The 17,760-nt window shown below is 68.4% G+C and overlaps 1 protein-coding gene across 1 annotated transcript in view; it reads left to right on the top strand.

Moving 5' to 3' along the window:
- The window catches only part of BAHCC1 (BAH domain and coiled-coil containing 1), a 73,675-nt gene that overhangs the window by 35,534 nt on the left and 20,381 nt on the right, over positions 1 to 17,760 (top strand). Inside the window, exons 3-10 of the mRNA XM_065415836.1 lie at positions 7,123 to 7,248; positions 8,230 to 9,945; positions 10,888 to 10,993; positions 11,828 to 12,036; positions 12,491 to 12,649; positions 12,874 to 13,067; positions 13,592 to 13,952; positions 15,172 to 15,951. Of these exons, the coding sequence (XP_065271908.1) occupies positions 7,123 to 7,248; positions 8,230 to 9,945; positions 10,888 to 10,993; positions 11,828 to 12,036; positions 12,491 to 12,649; positions 12,874 to 13,067; positions 13,592 to 13,952; positions 15,172 to 15,951 (3,651 nt within the window). The remainder of the gene's footprint in view (positions 1 to 7,122; positions 7,249 to 8,229; positions 9,946 to 10,887; positions 10,994 to 11,827; positions 12,037 to 12,490; positions 12,650 to 12,873; positions 13,068 to 13,591; positions 13,953 to 15,171; positions 15,952 to 17,760) is intronic.

Genomic DNA, 17,760 nt, shown 5'->3' with positions numbered 1-17,760 from the left:
TGCGGCGCTGGCTGCCACGGGGCCCGATCTCCGCGATAAGCAGCAGGGGCTCCAGGGGAAGGGAGAGGGGCCTTTGGGTGGGTGGAGGAGTGAATGGCCCCTCCCCCCTTCCAGAAGCAGCCTGGGGTGCAGGGGTGACCCCAGCCTTTCGCCCCTCACCTAGCCCAGCCGGAGTCACTGCCCCAGGCTCCCGGAGTGGGGCTGGGGTGCGATCGCCCACTCGGGGGCTGGCGCCTGTCCCTGCCCCCCATCGCCTGCTCATCAGCACAGAGCCTCTGTGGTTAAACCGGCGACACCCCGGCTTCCTGTGCCACTAACGGCCGGGGGGAGGGGGATCCTGCTACCGCAGACTGGGGGGGGGGGGCTCCTGGCTCAGCCCCCCAGCCACGCTGCTCTGCGTCATGGGGGTTGTGCTGGTGAGATGCAGCCTGCCTGCCCCCCACACTGGCCCCAGGGAACTGGTTCACTCACTGGTGGGGAGCAGCACCCCCAGTGCCCACTCTGGGCTGGACCAACCCCCAGAATTCACGTCCCATCCCGGCTCACTCCCTAACCGCAGCCTGCCACCCCCTCCCCCGAAGAACCACTCCTCTCAGCCCCCTGTTGTACCCCACTGGACAGCTGGCTCCTTTCTCCAGCCTCTCCCCCTGCCCCGCCAGCTCTGATGGTGCCCCTCAATCCCGACCCGCAGCCCCCTGCTAGCCCAGCCCTGCCCCCTAAACTCTGCTGGTGCCCCCCACTCCTGACGTGCAGCCCCCTGCTATCCCAGCCCTGCCCCCTAAACTCTGCTGGTGCCCCCCACTCCTGACCTGCAGCCCCCTGCTATCCCAGCCCTGCCCCCTAAACTCTGCTGGTGCCCCCCACTCCTGACGTGCAGCCCCCTGCTATCCCAGCCCTGCCCCCTAAACTCTGCTGGTGCCCCCCACTCCCGACCTGCAGCCCCCTGCTAGCCCAGCCCTGCCCCCTAAACTCTGCTGGTGCCCCCCACTCCCGACGTGCAGCCCCCTGCTAGCCCAGCCCTGCCCCCTAAACTCTGCTGGTGCCCCCCACTCCTGACCTGCAGCCCCCTGCTATCCCAGCCCTGCCCCCTAAACTCTGCTGGTGCCCCCCACTCCCGACGTGCAGCCCCCTGCTAGCCCAGCCCTGCCCCCTAAACTCTGCTGGTGCCCCCCACTCCCGACCTGCAGCCCCCTGCTAGCCCAGCCCTGCCCCCTAAACTCTGCTGGTGCCCCCCACTCCTGACCTGCAGCCCCCGTGCTAGCCCAGCCATGCCCCCTAAACTCTGCTGGTGCCCCCCACTCCTGACGTGCAGCCCCCTGCTATCCCAGCCCTGCCCCCTAAACTCTGCTGGTGCCCCCCACTCCTGACCTGCAGCCCCCTGCTATCCCAGCCCTGCCCCCTAAACTCTGCTGGTGCCCCCCACTCCCGACGTGCAGCCCCCTGCTATCCCAGCCCTGCCCCCTAAACTCTGCTGGTGCCCCCCACTCCTGACCTGCAGCCCCCTGCTATCCCAGCCCTGCCCCCTAAACTCTGCTGGTGCCCCCCACTCCTGACCCGCAGCCCCCTGCTATCCCAGCCCTGCCCCCTAAACTCTGCTGGTGCCCCCCACTCCTGACGTGCAGCCCCCTGCTATCCCAGCCCTGCCCCCTAAACTCTGCTGGTGCCCCCCACTCCCGACCTGCAGCCCCCTGCTAGCCCAGCCCTGCCCCCTAAACTCTGCTGGTGCCCCCCACTCCCGACGTGCAGCCCCCTGCTAGCCCAGCCCTGCCCCCGCCCCAGTGCTGACGGTGCCCCTCACTCCCAACCCGCTGCCCTTTCTCCCCCCCTCCCCCCCGCCTGGGTTTGGTGCTGAGTCTGTGGTGTCCCCACCTGATCCCTGTCCAATGAGCTGGGTCAGCGCCGGGAAGCGAGGGAGATGCAGAGTTAAGGAGCGAGGAGCGAGGTGGTATTGGCAGGGTGCCCTGGCACTGAGCCCGGCTGCTAGTTTGAACTAGTGCCAGCTGGCTTCCGGCATGCCGGGGCTTGCTCAGCGCGTCGGCGGGGGGGGGGCGGGGGGGAGCGCACGGCTGCCTGAGCAGGATCACGAGAGGGGCAGCCTGGCCGAGCACCGGCGGCTAATGAAGCTGAAAGGGGCCGGGCGCGGCGTGGGGCTCAGAACTCAGCCTTCCGGGAGGGCGCCTGCGCCAGGCTCGCTGGGCACCCGGCTGCCGTCCGCCCTGTTGCGCTAGAGGGAAGCAGAGAGGGGGGCTCACAGTGGAGGCTGGGTGGAAAGGGGGCAGCAGGGTGGGAAGGGGCATGGGTCTGCGGGAAGGGGGGCGGGAGAAGATGGGGCTGCAGGCACCGGGGGTAAAGCCTTGGCATCTCGGCTTTGTTCACCAAGTCTGGCGGGTCTCCGTGTGGGGCCCATTGGGGTGGGGCAGGGTAGAGGGGCGTCGGCGGAGGTGTGCGATGGGGCTGGCATTGGTCGGTCTCTCTCTGCAGCCCCAGGTTCGACCTCGCTGCGCGGAGGGGCAGGATGGGGCCTCTGGATCTCGGCAGGGCGCAGCATCCCAGCCCCTGCTTGTGGGAATTTCCAGCTCCGCACAGACCTGCTGGGCCCCACTGCGCCGGCTTCCCTGGGAGGCCCTGAGCCCTGGACCAGAGGGGTGGGGTGTGGATGTGTCCCATGGCTGGGAGCCGGGGGAGCAGGGGAGCCACCAGCAGCAGTAATGGGGAGAGGATGGGCTGGCCGGGGGCGGGGGCCATGGGGCTGGCCGGGGTGTGTGCCGGATGCCCGCCCCTGGCGGAGGCAGGTGGGGCTGGTGACCCCAAGGGTAAGAGTGAGTCCCATAGGAAACATCTAAAAAGGTGAGGGGAGGGGTCCAGGCCAGGGCCGGACAGACACAGGTGGGGTCCGGGTCAGAGTCTGGGGTGAAGGGTGGGCCTTGTTCCCCCTGCAGGGAGATGTGCTGGGGGTGAGCAGAAGGCTCCATCCTAGAGCTCCTGCTCCATGCCGGGGGCCTGGGGTGGGGACACTGAATTGCCCTTGGGGTTCCCTGCTCCCACGAATTCGGGCTCAGGACGCCTTGCCCCGGGCGCACAGTCCCCGTGAGGCTGCAGGCTGCATTCCCGCGGGCAGTGCCCGTTGAGCAGCCTGGGCACATTCTGGCAGTGCCCTGTCCCGCTCAGACCCCTGGGTGCCGAGCGCGGTTGTTACCAAGAGCCAGAAGCTGAGACCGCAGCAATTCATGTCACTTTTTGGCTGGTTGGCCGGTGCCCCATTCGGACCGGAGGGGTCAGCCGCACCGGGAGGGAGTGCAGCAAATTCACTGGGCCCAGCCCCAGGCCCATCAGCAGCTCTGGGTCCCTGGAGGGCTGGAAGGGGGTGGGGGGGCCACCTGAGTTGCAGCAGCTGCCCTGCCCCACAGCAGGCTGTGTGTGGGGCTGTCTGCATTGCCCCCAACCCCAGCGTGCTCGGGGGACGGGGCGGGGGGCCTGGGAAACTCTGTCAAGCATGTGTCATGTGTGATGTAGACGGTGTGTGGGGGGGTCAGTTCTTAAAGGGAAAACAGCCTGGTCTCTGGCTCAGAGTTCAGAGCCGGGGGGGGGCCCATTCTAGGGTGTTGCCCCAGTGGGGCGCCCTCTGCACAGAGAACCCTGGGGGTCTAGTCCTGGCATCATCTGCCCCCCACTCCCATTGCAACTGCCTGTCAGGAGCCATCTATAACCTGGCGGCCCCTGCACCAGCCCCCCATCCCACTGGGGGGAGGGGAATCACCCAGGACCTTCTGCCACTGTCGGACATTTGCTGAAGCGCTTTACGACTGGACAGGGAAATTGCCTCACCTGCCACTGAAATGCAGCCACCTCTGGGCTGCCACGCAGCAGCTGTTTAACTGCTCACAGCAATGCAGCTAGGACAAGGAGTGAGGGAGCAAACGTACCCCACTGAAGCTGCGGGTGAGCTTGGGGCAGCAGGATGGAATTGCCCCATTGGGATCTGGCCAGGGTGCAGACACTGACGCCCTGGCTCAGGTGGAGGTTGAATGACCGCAGGCTTCCTGGGTTTGCTGCCCCTGGGAGGGACGACCCTGCACAGCTCAGTGTCCCAGCCGAGGGCTTGGGGCCAGTGTGCATTGTGCCTCCCAGCCCCCTCTGTGCCCAGGGCTTGGGTCTATGTCTCTGGGCCCTTTTCCAGGCACTGGCTCTGCTCAGCCCCACTCGCCTGGTGACCAAGGCTCCCAGCAGGGACAGGTTGGGCCCCCCCAGGCCTGCAGCAGCGTCTCACCAGCAGCCCGGTGTGAGCAATGCCCCAGGGGTGTCCAGGCTATGAGTGTGCACACGGAAGTGGCTCTGGGCTGGTGTACGCCTGCCCCCCAGTCTGGGCTCTAGGCTCCCCTCGCACGCCAGGAGCGGGTATGTTCCCGTGCCCAGGCTGATGTGTGTGGATTATGGCTGTGCTCACGTCACTGTGTGTCTGTACACATGTCCATGTGTGTCTGTGTCCATCCTCGTGTGCATGGCCATGGTTGGGTGTGCGCTGCACGACTGTGCATATGCCTATGTGCTTGTGCGTGTATATATCTGTGGGTGTGCTCACGCATGTGCATTTGGGCATGTTGTATCCACACTTGCTGCGTTCCCCCATCCCCCCCGCCCCGGTCCCACGTGCCTGCTGTGCACACACAGCTCTGGGTGAGCTCCCTGGCAGGGCTGTGCGCTCAGGTTTCGGTGCATAACCTCGTTCATCTTTGAAGCCTGTGCCAGAGATGAGGTCGGGAGTTCTGAGCCGCATGCTGCAGGGAAACCCCTCCCCTCCCCCGCAGTTGTGTGTGTGCTCCCCCCTCCCCCCCCAGCCTGAGCCAAGACCTCTGAGGCTGGGCAGGTGCCACTCACTCCCACTGCCCCTCTCTGAGCCACAGCCCAGCCTGGGGGGCTGCCCTGGGCCACTCGCTGGGGCTGGAAAGTGTGACTGGGGCGGCCCTGCCGTGGGGGAGGGCTGGATTTGACCCCTCAGTGCCCAGTGCAGGAGTCAACTGGTTGAGGCTGGGCTGGGCCAAGCTGGATCTCCTGGGTCCTCGACTGCCCCAGTGCCCCCTTCACCTGTGGGCAGAGATGGGCGCACAGGTGTCCCGAGACAGGCACTGCTGCCAGCGGCAAAGGATTCTGGGTAACCGGAGAGCGCCTGGCTGAGGCCGCTCTGCTCTGCCCCATAGAGCTGGGTGAGCCGGAGCTCAGACCCCTGGAGACCCCCCTCCAGGCCCCCTCCCCCACGACTGCACCTGCAGAGGGCGACAGTGGCCCGGCGCCTTGCAGACGAGGCATGTGGCTGGGAGTCGGCTCCTGGGTTCTAGTCCCAGCTCTGTTGCAGACACTGCATGACCTCGGGCAGGTCACATCATCTCCCTATGCCTTGGTGTCCCCACGGCGGGGCGGGGGCAGCGACCCTGAGCACGCAGAGAGGCGAGGAGCTGGGTGAGTCCCCAGCACTACAGAGAGGTGCCAGGGAAAGACACCTGGGGCCATGGAGGCTGCATCCCCCTCCTGGGAGAGCGTGATGGCAGACCTGGCCAGCGTGGGGGGGCAGACCTGGCCAGCATCTCTGCAGGGCAGCATCATTGGCAACCAGAGCTGGTGCCCCCTCCCCCATTGCACCAGGGCATCCCTGGGGGATGCAGTGATTCGGGGCCTGCACTGGCCCCCATGTGAGGACACAGCACAGAAGCCTGGTGGGACTGGGGGTGGGGTGGGGAGAGACGTGGGGTGACGGCAGGAGGTCAGGCATCTGGGCCTGTGGAATTTACAGACTTCTGTTGACTGAAATGAGGGCCAGTAAAACTTTTAACAGCAGCTGCCCCGCCCCATGGCACAGCCCCAGGGGACCGCGGGTGCAGCGCGGGATGAAGGTGGCACTGGAGCGGGCAGAAGAGTGCCGCTGACCACGCAGTACTGGATGTTATCGAGGGTCGTTCTGGTCTGACTGGGGCCAAAGGGAAGAGCTGCCGGGGTTCAGACGGGGGCTAACAGGCCTCAGGCTGGAGCAGCGCCGGCAGAAAAGCAGTGTCCTCGTTAGCTCCATGTGGAGGCTGGGCAACCCTTCCTTTGCTGTTTCCCGACTTCGCTGCTTTCTGGGCGTTGCGCTGCCCAGGTTTGGGTGCGGGCCGGGCTAGCCAGCCGCTGCTCTCGGGGGTGTAACGGGCGAGATCCCCCGTTCCTCCCTGGGCAATGGGGCTGTCACCACGCGGGGGAGAGGGGGTGCTCTTGGCCTAGCGGTGAGCACTGCTGTGTGCCCAGAGACGAGCGAGAACTGCCCAGCTGCTTTGGCGGATCAGACAGCGCTCGTGCCAGGGCCAGCCACAGGGCTGGGTGGTGCTGAGGGCTACGGCAGGGCTTGAGTGGTGCCAGGGGTTTGTGTGGGAGAAATACCAGGTGCCCCGGCCTGGGAGAGCACGGGGGAGGCGCAGCGCAATCCCCGTCCAGCTTGCAGGGGCAAGCGCACAGAAGCCGGCGAGCTGAGCACTCACGCGCCTGGCCGGCTCGCTCCCCCTCTGGTGAGGGCTGCCGGGGGCGCTGGGCAGACGCGCCGAGAGGGGATCAGATGGGGGGGGGGCGACATTGTGCGATTGCAGGTGCGCTGACCAGATCTGCCCCCACCGCAAGACTGGCCTCCGGGGGATTGATTGAAACACAACGGGGCCGTGTGCTCTCCGCTGGTCCTGCCTTGCCCCCATGTCACCCCAGCGCCTGCGCACAGTGGGGTGAACCCCAACATGGGGACGGGCCCAGGTGCGAATGGCGGGGAAGGCGTCATGTCACCGGAGCGCGAAGGCCCCAGGGCGATCTCCCACCGGCCGTAGCTGGGTGGGGAGGGGCTGTCTGACTGCTGGCTCTGGGACCCCCGTTCAGAGCCCCGACAGCAGCAGCCCGCCAAAGGGGAAGGGCCAGGAGCCTGGCTTGCCCATGCAGGCTTTGGTGTTCCTGTGGCCTGTCTGGGGAGGTGCCCAGAGGCTATGGGGATGGGCAGCCGGGCGAAGCCTTACGACAGAAGAATGCACCGGTGTGTGTGTGGGGGGTACCATTTACCGAGGGCTTCCCGTGATCTGCTTGCGCGTCTCTGCACACTCGCTCCCTCTCTCTCTCCAGCTCCGGGGTACCCCAGGTTCTCGGGGAGTCTGGCCTCCACCTTCCTGCCCATGAGCCATTTGGATCACCATGGAAACAGCAACGTCCTCTACGGCCAGCATCGGTTCTACGAAAGCCAGAAAGCAGGTACCAGGAGGGGCTGGGGCAGGGCCTGGAGTCTGCACCCCAGTGGCCGGGCTCCTGGGCCCCAAGGCAATGGGCGGGGCGGGGCTGCCGGGGCGCCCTGGGAGGGGACCAGCCAAGCCCAGGAGGGAAGAGGCAGGAAGCCACCTGGACTTCTTGGCACAAGCCTGTGCCCCGCGAGAGCTTCTTGCTGGGGATTTGGCGCCAGTGGAGTGGGGCTGGTTACCCCAGCTGATGGGGAGACGCCCCCGGTCCCTGTCTGGAGAGTCCTTACAGCCACTTGGACCAAAAAGTGGGGAACTTCTGGCGGGGGGTGGGGAGGGTCTGGGGGGGGACATGATTTGTGGAGTTGCTGGGGGGGGAGGATTAATGGAAGTGGCGGTTCTGGGTTGGGAAGGTTGGGGGTGTTGGGGCAGGGAGGACTGAGGGACGGGGGCTGGGATGAAGGGAGCTGGGATGAGGAGTGGATTGTGGGGCTGGGAAGAAGGGGGTTGGGGTGGGGACGATTGGGGGTTGGGAAGAAGGGTGCTGGGGCAGGGAGGATTGGGGGCTGGGGGGCTGGGGTGAGGGGAGGATTGTGGGGCTGTGAGGGGCTGGGATGAAGGGTGCTGGGGCAGGGAGGATTGTGGGGCTGGGATGAGGGGAGGATTGGGGGGCTGGAGGGCTGGGATGAGGGGGACTGGGGCGGGGAGGATGGGGCGGCTGGGATGAGGGGGAGGATTGGGGGGCTGGGATGAGGGGTGCTGCCGGGGTGGGCTCTAGTGTTGCTGAGGTGACCGTTATGGCGCTGAGACATCGGGTGCCTCCTGTGGGCAACGCCGGGGGCTGCTGCGCAGAGCAGGGTCAGCAGGGCCTGGTGGTGGGCGAGCTCTGGGGAGGGAGCCAGCGTCCAGCCAAGCCGGGGCCGTGTCCCAGGCCCCGCGGGGAGGCGGGCGCCCATCGCTGCAGAAGGCCCCGCGTTCACCGGCTGCGTTTGCCCCCCAGATAACTTCTACCTGCGGAACCTGCCGGCCCAGCCCACCCTGCTGTCAGCCAACCACAACTTCCCCACCATTGCCCGAGCAGCCCCCGGCCACCCCATCGGGTCCTGCAGCCGTGACCGCGAGGCCAGCCACGGGCAGAAGAGCCACAAGGAATACGACCGCTACCTCCTGGCCAAGGAGAAGGCGGGCAAGGGGGAGGCCAAGGAGAGGCTGGGGGAGGAGGACGTGAAGGAGCGGCACAAGCTGGTGCTGCCCATGATGCCCGAGGGGCACTGTAAGGAGGGGGTCCACCAGAGGAGCTCGTGCGAGAACCGGGCCAAGCACCTCAACTCCTGCCTGCTGAACTCCAAAATGCTCAATGGCGACGCCCACAAGGCCGTGCTGCCCAGCTGCACGGGCGGCGCCCTGCCCCGCCACGCCGGCATGGCCCAGAGCCGCTGCCCCAAGGACATGCTGAGGTCGGAGCGGGAGCTGGCTCCCCACGAGTCACCCCAGCCCTACAGCGAGTGCCTGGAGCGGCGCCAGATGCTGCACCACTCGGTCTCCTACACCGTCCCGTCCAGCCTGCCCGCCATCCCGCCCCCGCTCAGCACCTCGGCCGCCACCTTCCCCTGCCTGCAGCTCCACTCCAGCCCCGACGGGCTGTGCCCCTTGCAGGACAAAGCCGGGCGGGAGCTGAAGCTCAGCGGGGCCACGTTCGTGCCGTCGGTGGGACACTTGACCGACAAGAGCAGGTCTTTCCAGGTGGCGGCCGAGGCCTGCAGCCTGGAGCGCGGCGAGGCCAAGGAAAGGCACGAGATGGGCTCGGAGCACACGGGCGCCTACGGGAACTCCTTCCACCATCTCAAGGCGGAGGGCAAGGCGGAGCGGAGGCTGGAGTGGGCGCAGAGCTCCAACGCCCGGCTGAAAGGCCTGGAGTACCTGAACAGCGCCGGCTCCGAGGCCCCCTTCCCCAGCCTGCCCCAGGCGCCCAAGGGTGGCCTGGAGAAAGGCAGCTACTTCGAGATGGCGCCGTCTCAGGACTGCTCCCGCGCCAGCCACCAGGACGCCCTGTGCGTCAAACTCAGCCAGTCCTGCTGCACTTTAGACAAGAGCTCCAAGGAGTGCCAGGGCCAGAGCGCGCAGAAGGTGGCGCGGATACGGCACCAGCAGCACGTCCCCCCGGAGCTGGAGCTGGCGGGGAGCGGCTCCGAGGCCAGGAGGAAGGCGATGGGCTACAATGGAGCCCCTCTGCCCCCCTGGGGCGTGCAGGGGCAAGGCGCGCCCATGTCCATGGGCGAGGAGAGGAAGAGCTCCTATCTCGACCCCTTCAGCACCAGTTTGCAGCAGGCTGCGCTGATGACTCAGGGCTCGGTGCTGAGCCAGGACATGCAGAACCCCCCCGACGAGGTGTCGGCCATGAAGAACCTGCTGAAATACAGCAACCAAGCACTTACCGTGGGCCAGAAGGCCCCCTTCGTGGGGCTGGGCACCGTCAAGGGCAGCTGCGCTCAGCAGGACGGGAAATTCCAGGCAGGGAAAGGGCAGCAGGAGCTGGAGCGGCCGGACTGCGCCCGCAGCAGAGACCATGAGCTGGCCCACGGGGAGGGCGAGGTGCGGCAGCCACCCGTGGGCATCGCTGTGGCGGTGGCGCGACAGAAGGACACACTGAGCCGGCCGGAGCCCTCGTACGGCACCAACTCCAGCCGGCAGAACAGGGTGACCATGGGCCTGAAAGGTAACGGGGCCAGGCCGGCCACGCGCCGCCCTGGGCGGGAGGCTGTCTCTGGGGTGGGCAGCCCCAGGCCCGGGAGAAGCAGCAACGGGGGTGGTGTCCGCAGGGCTGGTTGGGGGAGGGCGCTTCCCAGAAACCGCAAGCGTCCGGTTCTTATGGACAGCCGGCATTGCCCAGAGTTCACGGCCCCAGTGCCTCTGCCCGGAGCCCCGCTGGAGAGGGGCACGGCCGGCCCCAGGGAACCCCACACTCACGCCTGCTGCCCCCCGCGTGCTGTACCGTCCCCTGGGCCCCACCCATCAGCCCCTCTTTGTATGCTTCCCTCCCCTGAAGCCCAGTGTGACCCTCAGCTGAAATGACCCCTCTCCCTGCTATTCCATCCTGAGCCCTCCCCATCACAGCTCTGCCAGTCAGTGCCCCTGCTAGCCCAACCCTGCCCCCCACAGCCCTCCCGGTGCCCCTCGGTCCCGACCCATAGCCCCTGCTAGCCCAGCCCTGCCCCCCACAGCCCTGCCGGTGCCCCTCGGTCCCGACCCATAGCCCCTGCTAGCCCAGCCCTGCCCCCCACAGCCCTCCCGGTGCCCCTCGGTCCCGACCCATAGCCCCTGCTAGCCCAGCCCTGCCCCCCACAGCCCTCCCGGTGCCCCTCGGTCCCGACCCATAGCCCCTGCTAGCCCAGTCCTGCCCCCCCACAGCCCTCCCGGTGCCCTTTGGTCCCATCCTTCGGCCCCACTCAGTTTCCCAGCCCTGTGGAGAGCACACGTCAGCCCCAGCTGGGGGGTGAGATGGGCACAGGCAGGGGCAGGCTGAGACCCACGGGATGAACGTGGGAGCCCAGGGTGAGAGGTGGATGCCCGGCCTGCACCCCTGAGTGGGGGGTGCGGGATCCTGTCCCTCACATCTCTCTCTCTCTCTCTCATCTCCCTCCCGCGGGGCGTCCTGTAGCCGGCTCAGCACGACCCATGCACGTCATCGACCTGGAGGCGGAGGAGGAGCGGAGCCGCCTGTGCGAGGAGCGGCTGGGGATCACGGGCCGAGAGCTTCTTCTCCAGTAAGGAGCCAGCGCACCCTGGCACACGCCGGCAGGAGAGTCAGGCTGGCTGGCCTCCCCCACCCCCTCCGGGGCTGCCCGGATCCCACGTCCCCGGTATTTCTCTGCCCTGGGTCTTAAACGGGCCGTGGGTGGCCCCCAAGGCCTCGGGTCCTGGCTGGAGCGGGGCCAGTAATGGGCTGGGTGGGTGCCGGAGGTGGGCCAGGCTGCACCAAAGTCTCTAGCGTCATTCTACAAACCTTGGGCCCAATTCTGAATGGTGCAGAGCGCTGGCAGCTCTTGCTGGGGCCCCCAGGATTGGGCCCGGTCGCAGCTGCGAGGAACAAGAGGAGGAGGCAGCAATCTCGGAGCTGGACGCAAACCCTGTCACTCCCAGATCCTGCAGCTCTAGGGCCGGGCAGCGCATGCCAGGGGTGCAGGGCACCAGGACACCTGGGTTCTGCTCCCAGCTCTGCCATGGTGTGGCCTTGGGTGGGCGTCTGTTGGCCCCCCCATTTCCCACCTGTAGAGGGGGGGGGCGGATGCTCCCTGGGAAGCACTTTGCCCCTGGGATGTGCATGGAGCCCAGCGCGTGCCCCTGGCTCAGGGCCCAGCGTGGGACTCACCTGGCAGCTGGCCCTGGGCAGGTGCCTCGGGCTGGCTGGACGAGGCAGAGGGAGCCCAGAGCCGGCTGGACAAGTGACTGCCGCGGTGTATGCCTGGAACCATGCCTGGGGGCAGCCAGGTGCCCGCATTGTCACCAGGCACCTTGTCTCTGTTTCCAGCGATGGGGGCAGCTGTGGGGAGCAATGGGCACGGTCTCACCCTGTTCTGCGTCTCCCCTTCACTTTGCAGGGAGAACAAGGACCTTGTGGACTTTGCCAGGATCCACCCATCCAGCGGCTGCCCGGGCGACCTCACCCCCCACCTCATGATCGCAGGCGGCTCCTCCCTCCAGGCCGGCCAGTTGGGAGGGGACCCCGCAGCCCACGCGCACCCGGCCCACACGCACTGGCTGCCCCGGACGCGCAGCCCCTCCATCTGGATGGGGGGGCACTCGTACGGTCAGTGCAGGGCGTGTCCGGCTGGCCGCTGCTGGGGAGACGGGGCTGCTGGGCTTCGCTCCAGGTCTTTGGGTGAATCGATGAACAGGATTGGGCCTGGGCATCACGGGCTGGGCATGCTGCCAGCCACGCACCTCTGGTGGTGCCCCTCCATCCCCGACTGCACCCACCCTGGCCTCCCGTACGCAGGCACTGTGGATCAGCGCCAGGGCTCGCTGGGGTTACAGACTCCTCCGGCTCCTGCTCTGACTCCGCTCCCAGCAGCCGTGGTCTGGGCGTCCCAGCTGCCGCACGGAGCCTGGCGTGTGGCCCGTGGGCTCGCTGCCCAGCCCGGCTCTGTCACTGACAAGTCCCTGGGTCTGGCCACGGTGCCAGCCTGCTAGAGCGGGGCACTGGGAAGGTGCCTCTGGCTACGCCAGCCCCCGTGACCCTTCTGTGTTTGTTCCCTCCACAGGCATCAGCCACCCGGCCTTGCATCAGAACCTGCCGCCCGGCTTCCCAGCCTCCATGCCCAGCACCATGCAGTCCGTGTTCCCCCTTCCCCAGGATCCCCCAGCGCAGCTCGTCATCCTGCCCACGGAGCCGTCAGCCCACGGCGCCCCGCACACGCTGGGTAAGGGCAGCTGCCAAGGGAGACGCTGCCCCCTGCGGAGGGTGGGCCCAGCGCCTGGCTCCCAGGCTGGGTTTGACCCTCTCGCCCGGATTCCCTCGGCAAAGGGCTTGTCAGGGAGGGGGGCATGGCAGGGCTGCGCCGGGTGGCCCCTTCCCCACGGGCTCTGGCTGGCCCAGGGCGAGGGGCTGCGGCTGCTGAGCTGACCCCCTGCTCTCTCTCGGCAGCTGATGTTATGGACCAGGCCTCGCTGTGGCCGCCCATGTACCCGGGCCGGGGCCCCAGCTCCCACCTGCAGCACGCGGGCCAGCTCCCCGTCTACTCGCGCTCGCAATTCCTCCGGCAGCAGGAGCTCTACGCCCTGCAGCAGCAGCAGCGGGCGGCCCAGGCGCTGGAGCTGCAGAGGCAGTCGCAGATCCAGGTCGGGGGCAGGGAGCCGGGGGGAAGGGTGAGGGGGGTTCAGAGGAGGGTGGGGCAGGTACACTGCCCCTCCTAGCCCCTGGCAGCCTCATGCCTGGGGAGCCGGCACTGGGCAAACTGGGCTGGGGCCATCTGGTCTCTCCGGGGTGGGTGTCAGGCTAGGGCGTGAGGCCAGTTTGTCTGGGGCATAGGGCTGGGCCCTGGGGCTGACCTGTCTGGGGCGTGGGGCTGGGCCCTGGGGCTGACCTGTCTGGGGCGTGGGGCTGGGCCCTGGGGCTGACCTGTCTGGGGCGTGGGGCTGGGCCATGGGGCTGACCTGTCTGGGGCGTGGGGCTGAGCGGTGGGGTGACCTGTCCAGGGCTGGGCCGTGGGGCTGACCTGTCTGGGGCGTGGGGCTGAGCGGTGGGGTGACCTGTCCAGGGCTGGGCCGTGGGGCTGACCTGTCTGGGGCGTGGGGCTGAGCGGTGGGGTGACCTGTCCAGGGCTGGGCCGTGGGGCTGACCTGTCTATGTCCTGGCCCCACAGCGGAAGGTGGAGGAGCAGCCTGCTGAGCTGGAGGAACCAGGCCCCGAGAAGCCCCTCAAGCCGTCCCATAAACCAGTTGCCTTAACGCCCCCCACCAAGGGCCTCTCCTCGCCGGCCCCCTGCCCTGCCAAGCTCTCACCCTGCTGCCACTCGCCCGCCCTGCGGCACCCATCGAAATGCCCCTCGGCGCATCCTGCCGCCCCCTGCACTTTACCCGTCTGCCCGGCGCCCAGCTCGGCCGTTGCCCCGCGCTCCCCGCCCGCCAGCCCCAGCCCCTCGCCCAGCTCCAAGAGCAACGAAGCGGAAGACAAGCGGGTGGAGGGGCAGCCGCCCCGGGGCTACCCCAAGTCGCTGGAGCCAGGTGGGGTTCGCGCCGGGCCTGGGCTAGATGGGAGTCATAGGAGTGCCGGGGCCTGAACCCTGAGACAGACAGTGGGGCCAGCACCCCATTCGTGTGTCTCAGGGCAGTCCTGTGGGGTGGGGAGCTGGGCTCTCTGGCTGTGGGGCGGGGGGAGGCCATGCTGAGGGCCTGCCCCAGCCCTGGGCAGAAGGATCCAGCTTTCTCAGGACAGCGGCTCGGCACCATGATGATGAGGCCAGTGGGGTGGGGGGAGCTCAGGGCCACCGGGGGCAGGATGAGGTGCCCGGGTGGCCCTGGTTCTCCATGCTGGGATTGGGGGGGAGGGGTTGGTAGTCAGCCCTGTTTGTGAGAGAGAAGCCGAAGGGGGCATGTGGGGCGTCAGTGAGGCCAGAGCCTCCCCGTCCCGTGCGGCCCGCCATGGGGTGACCCAGTGCCAGGGCAGGCAGAGGGGCTGGAGCCGATTGGCACCCGCTGCGGAACCGGCCCCAGGAATCCACCAGGCGCTTGTGGGGCCGTATGTGCGTCCCGCTGCCCGAGCTCCCTCCCTGTGCCAGCCAACCTGCCCGCTGGCCCTGCCAGCCCTCAGACAAGGGCATTTAACTCCGCTGGCATCGCCGCCAGCGTTTACATTGGAACCGTGTTGGACGTAGCATCTGGTCCCAGGGCTGCCACGGGGATGCCTGCCAGCAGGGTTAATGGGGCACGGTGCCTGTGCTGAGCCAGCTCCCCTTCCCCAGCACCGGCTAAGGCCTGCCTGCCGAACCGGAGCATTGGTGGGGGGGCCTGGGAGCTCCGGTGGGGAGTGGGCTGGGCGCGGGGGGCCTGGCCCGCCTGGGGGGCTACCTGGGATCAGAGGGGCCTATCGAGTCATCCAACGCACCCCCCTTGTCCCAGCTGGGGAGGCACAGACCTGGCAAATGCGTGGGCCAGTTAGACACGTCCCCTGGGCCCCTGCCGGCTCGGGGCTGGGATCCCCAGGCGGGCAGACCCCAGGCGCCTCTGACCAGCTGGCAGGCCCACGAGGCTCATGGGAGAGGGCGGGGGGAACATCTAAGCGAGGGCCTCAAGGGAGGGAGACCCCCAGACGCTGAGTAGGGTAGCGGGGGTCAGAGCCCCCTCCTGGAGAGCGTCAGGGGTTGGGGTTGGGGCTGGCCCCTGGCGCTGTGGGGCACGTGGTCCCCTCCCCTGCCCTCCCTGACTGCGCTGCCTTGCTCCACAGACCTGCCGCCTGGATACAGCTACCCCGCCGTCAGCATGGGCTACTCCTCGCCGCTGGCCGTGCACGCCGCCGAGCCGGCTGACCCCGACACTATGCAAAGCGTCTCCCCGGCGGCCGAGCCCGAGCAGTCCCGGACGTTCCCTCCCACGGAGGAGCCGTGCCGGGCCAGCGCCGCAGCCGTGCTGGAGGAGGCCGGGCGGGCGGTGCCGGGTGCCACGGCCGAGCCCAAGGCCCAGGCTGCCATGGGCCAGCATCTCCACCACCTCCTCCTCCCCCCGGGGCAGGCCTCCGGGGAGCTGGTGGGGGCAGCGACGGGGCGGGGCCCGGCGGAGGAGCTGGGAGAGACGCCCTACAGCCCAATGCTGGGGGGGCCCGGCTTGGCCTCGGCTCAGGGAGCTCCGGAGGAGAGCGGGGGCCTGGAGGAGCAGCCGGGGGCAGCGCAGCTCACAGGGGCACCGGCAGGCTCCCCCCCGAAGGCCTCGGAGGGCGTAGCCGGGGAGGAGCAGGCGGCAGGGCGGGAGGCCGGCTGCGAAGAGGAGCAGGAAGGCGACTCCCTGAGCCTCCTGCGGGCGGGCAGCGGCCTCCAGGGCCCCCTGAGCGGGCTGGACGCACTGATCATCGCGGGCATCGACCTGGGAGACCTCCCTGCCCTGAGCCCGCCCAGCGCGGCCCCCCCAGCGGCTCCCCCCTTGCCCTGCCCGTGCAGCTCAGGGATCACCCTGCTCAGCGAACTGGCCGACCTGGAGCTCCAGCGGCAGAGGTGCGACGCGGCGGTGGGAGGTAAGAAGCTGCCACCCTCCCCCCGGGCCTCACACCGGACCCCTCCCTGGGCTGGGAGCCCCCCCATTGCAGCCCCTCTGCTCTCTGACCCCCCCCCCCCCGCAGTGTGGGGTTGGCATCGGGCTGGGTGCAGTGTGGGGTTGGCATCGGGTGGGGCAGGTGCAGTGTGGGGTTGGCATTGGGCGCGGCGGCTGCATGGGGTGTCAGGGTGGCCACCAGGGTGCAGTGGCCCAGTGCAGACAGGCTGAGCGGCTCCATGTCCCACACAGGCAGGACGCGGCGGGGTCCCAGGCATGCCCCTCGGGGCGCGCAGCGGAGCGGGCGGGTGGCTGCCCAGCCAGATGCCAGGGCGCTCTGCAGAGAGGGGCCTGCCTGGCCCGGGTGAGCTGCAGGCTGTGTTTGGAGAGCGACAAACGCGCAGGTCGCTCGCCAGTCACCCAAGAAGGAGAGTTCACCACGGCCAGGCACCCTCTACCCGCTCGCAGTGGGCGCAGGCCCCCGGGGACGTCTCCTGGGAGCAGGCATTGGGAAGGTGGTGGGGTGCCAGTCTTCGGGCCCAGCGTCCCTCCTCCCTCGACACCTGGGATTCCTGCTCAGCCTGGCCCCGCGCTGCCAGGCCGGGGGGTTCCTGAGCCAGGGCTCTGGGAGGTGGAGGAGCCGAGAAGGGGCACCAGGCTCTGAGCAGAGGGAGAAACCCCCCGGGCACGGCCCCAGTTACACAACAAAAAGCCCCTGGGAAGGGAGCAAATGGCCCCCCAAAGCCCTTCCCATCTCCAAGCCCCAGGGAGCAGACTGGGGGGAGCATCCTGTCCTGGGGATGGGACTTTCCCCACTCTAAGGCTGGGGGTCATTTGGGGACCTGGGTGTCCTGGCAGGAACAAGGAAACCCCAAACCCCACTGCAGCAAGAGCGGGTCAGGGTATGGGCACTGGAGTGGGAATGGGACGTCGGAGGGCAGGGAATGGGTGTCGGAGGGCAGGGAATGGGGCGTCGGAGGGCAGGGAATGGGCGTCGGAGGGCAGGGAATGGGGCACCGGAGGGCAGGGAATGGGCGTCGGAGGGCAGGGAATGGGCACTGGAGTGGGAATGGGGCGTCGGAGGGCAGGAAATGGGGCGTCGGAGGGCAGGGAATGCGCACTGGAGTGGGAATGGGGCGTCGGAGGGCAGGGTATGGGCGTCGGAGGGCAGGGAATGGGGCGTCGGAGGGCAAGGAATGGGCACTGGAGTGGGAATGGGGCGTCGGAGGGCAGGGAATGGGCGTCGGAGGGCAGGGAATGGGGCGTCGGAGGGCAGGGAATGGGCACTGGAGTGGGAATGGGGCGTCGGAGGGCAGGGAATGGGCACCGGAGGGCAGGGAATGGGCACTGGAGTGGGAATGGGGTGTCGGAGGGCAGGGAATGGGCACTGGAGTGGGAATGGGGCGTCGGAGGGCAGGGAATGGGCACTGGAGTGGGAATGGGGCGTCGGAGGGCAGGGAATGGGGCGCCGGAGGGCAGGGAATGGGCACTGGAGTGGGAATGGGGCGTCGGAGGACAGGGAATGGGGCGCCGGAGGGCAGGGAATGGGCACTGGAGTGGGAATGGGGCGTCGGAGGACAGGGAATGGGGCGCCGGAGGGCAGGGAATGGGCACTGGAGTGGGAATGGGGTGTCGGAGGGCAGGGAATGGGCACCGGAGGGCAGGGAATGGGCACTGGAGTGGGAATGGGGCGTCGGAGGGCAGGGAATGGGGCGCCGGAGGGCAGGGAATGGGGCGTCGGAGGGAAGGGACGTCGGAGGGCAGGGAATGGGCGTCGGAGGGCAGGCAAGGG

The sequence above is a fragment of the Emys orbicularis genome, chromosome 13, assembly GCF_028017835.1.
Source record: "Emys orbicularis isolate rEmyOrb1 chromosome 13, rEmyOrb1.hap1, whole genome shotgun sequence".
Classification (NCBI taxonomy): domain Eukaryota; kingdom Metazoa; phylum Chordata; order Testudines; family Emydidae; genus Emys; species Emys orbicularis.
This window is presented reverse-complemented; position numbering and strand designations above follow the sequence as displayed.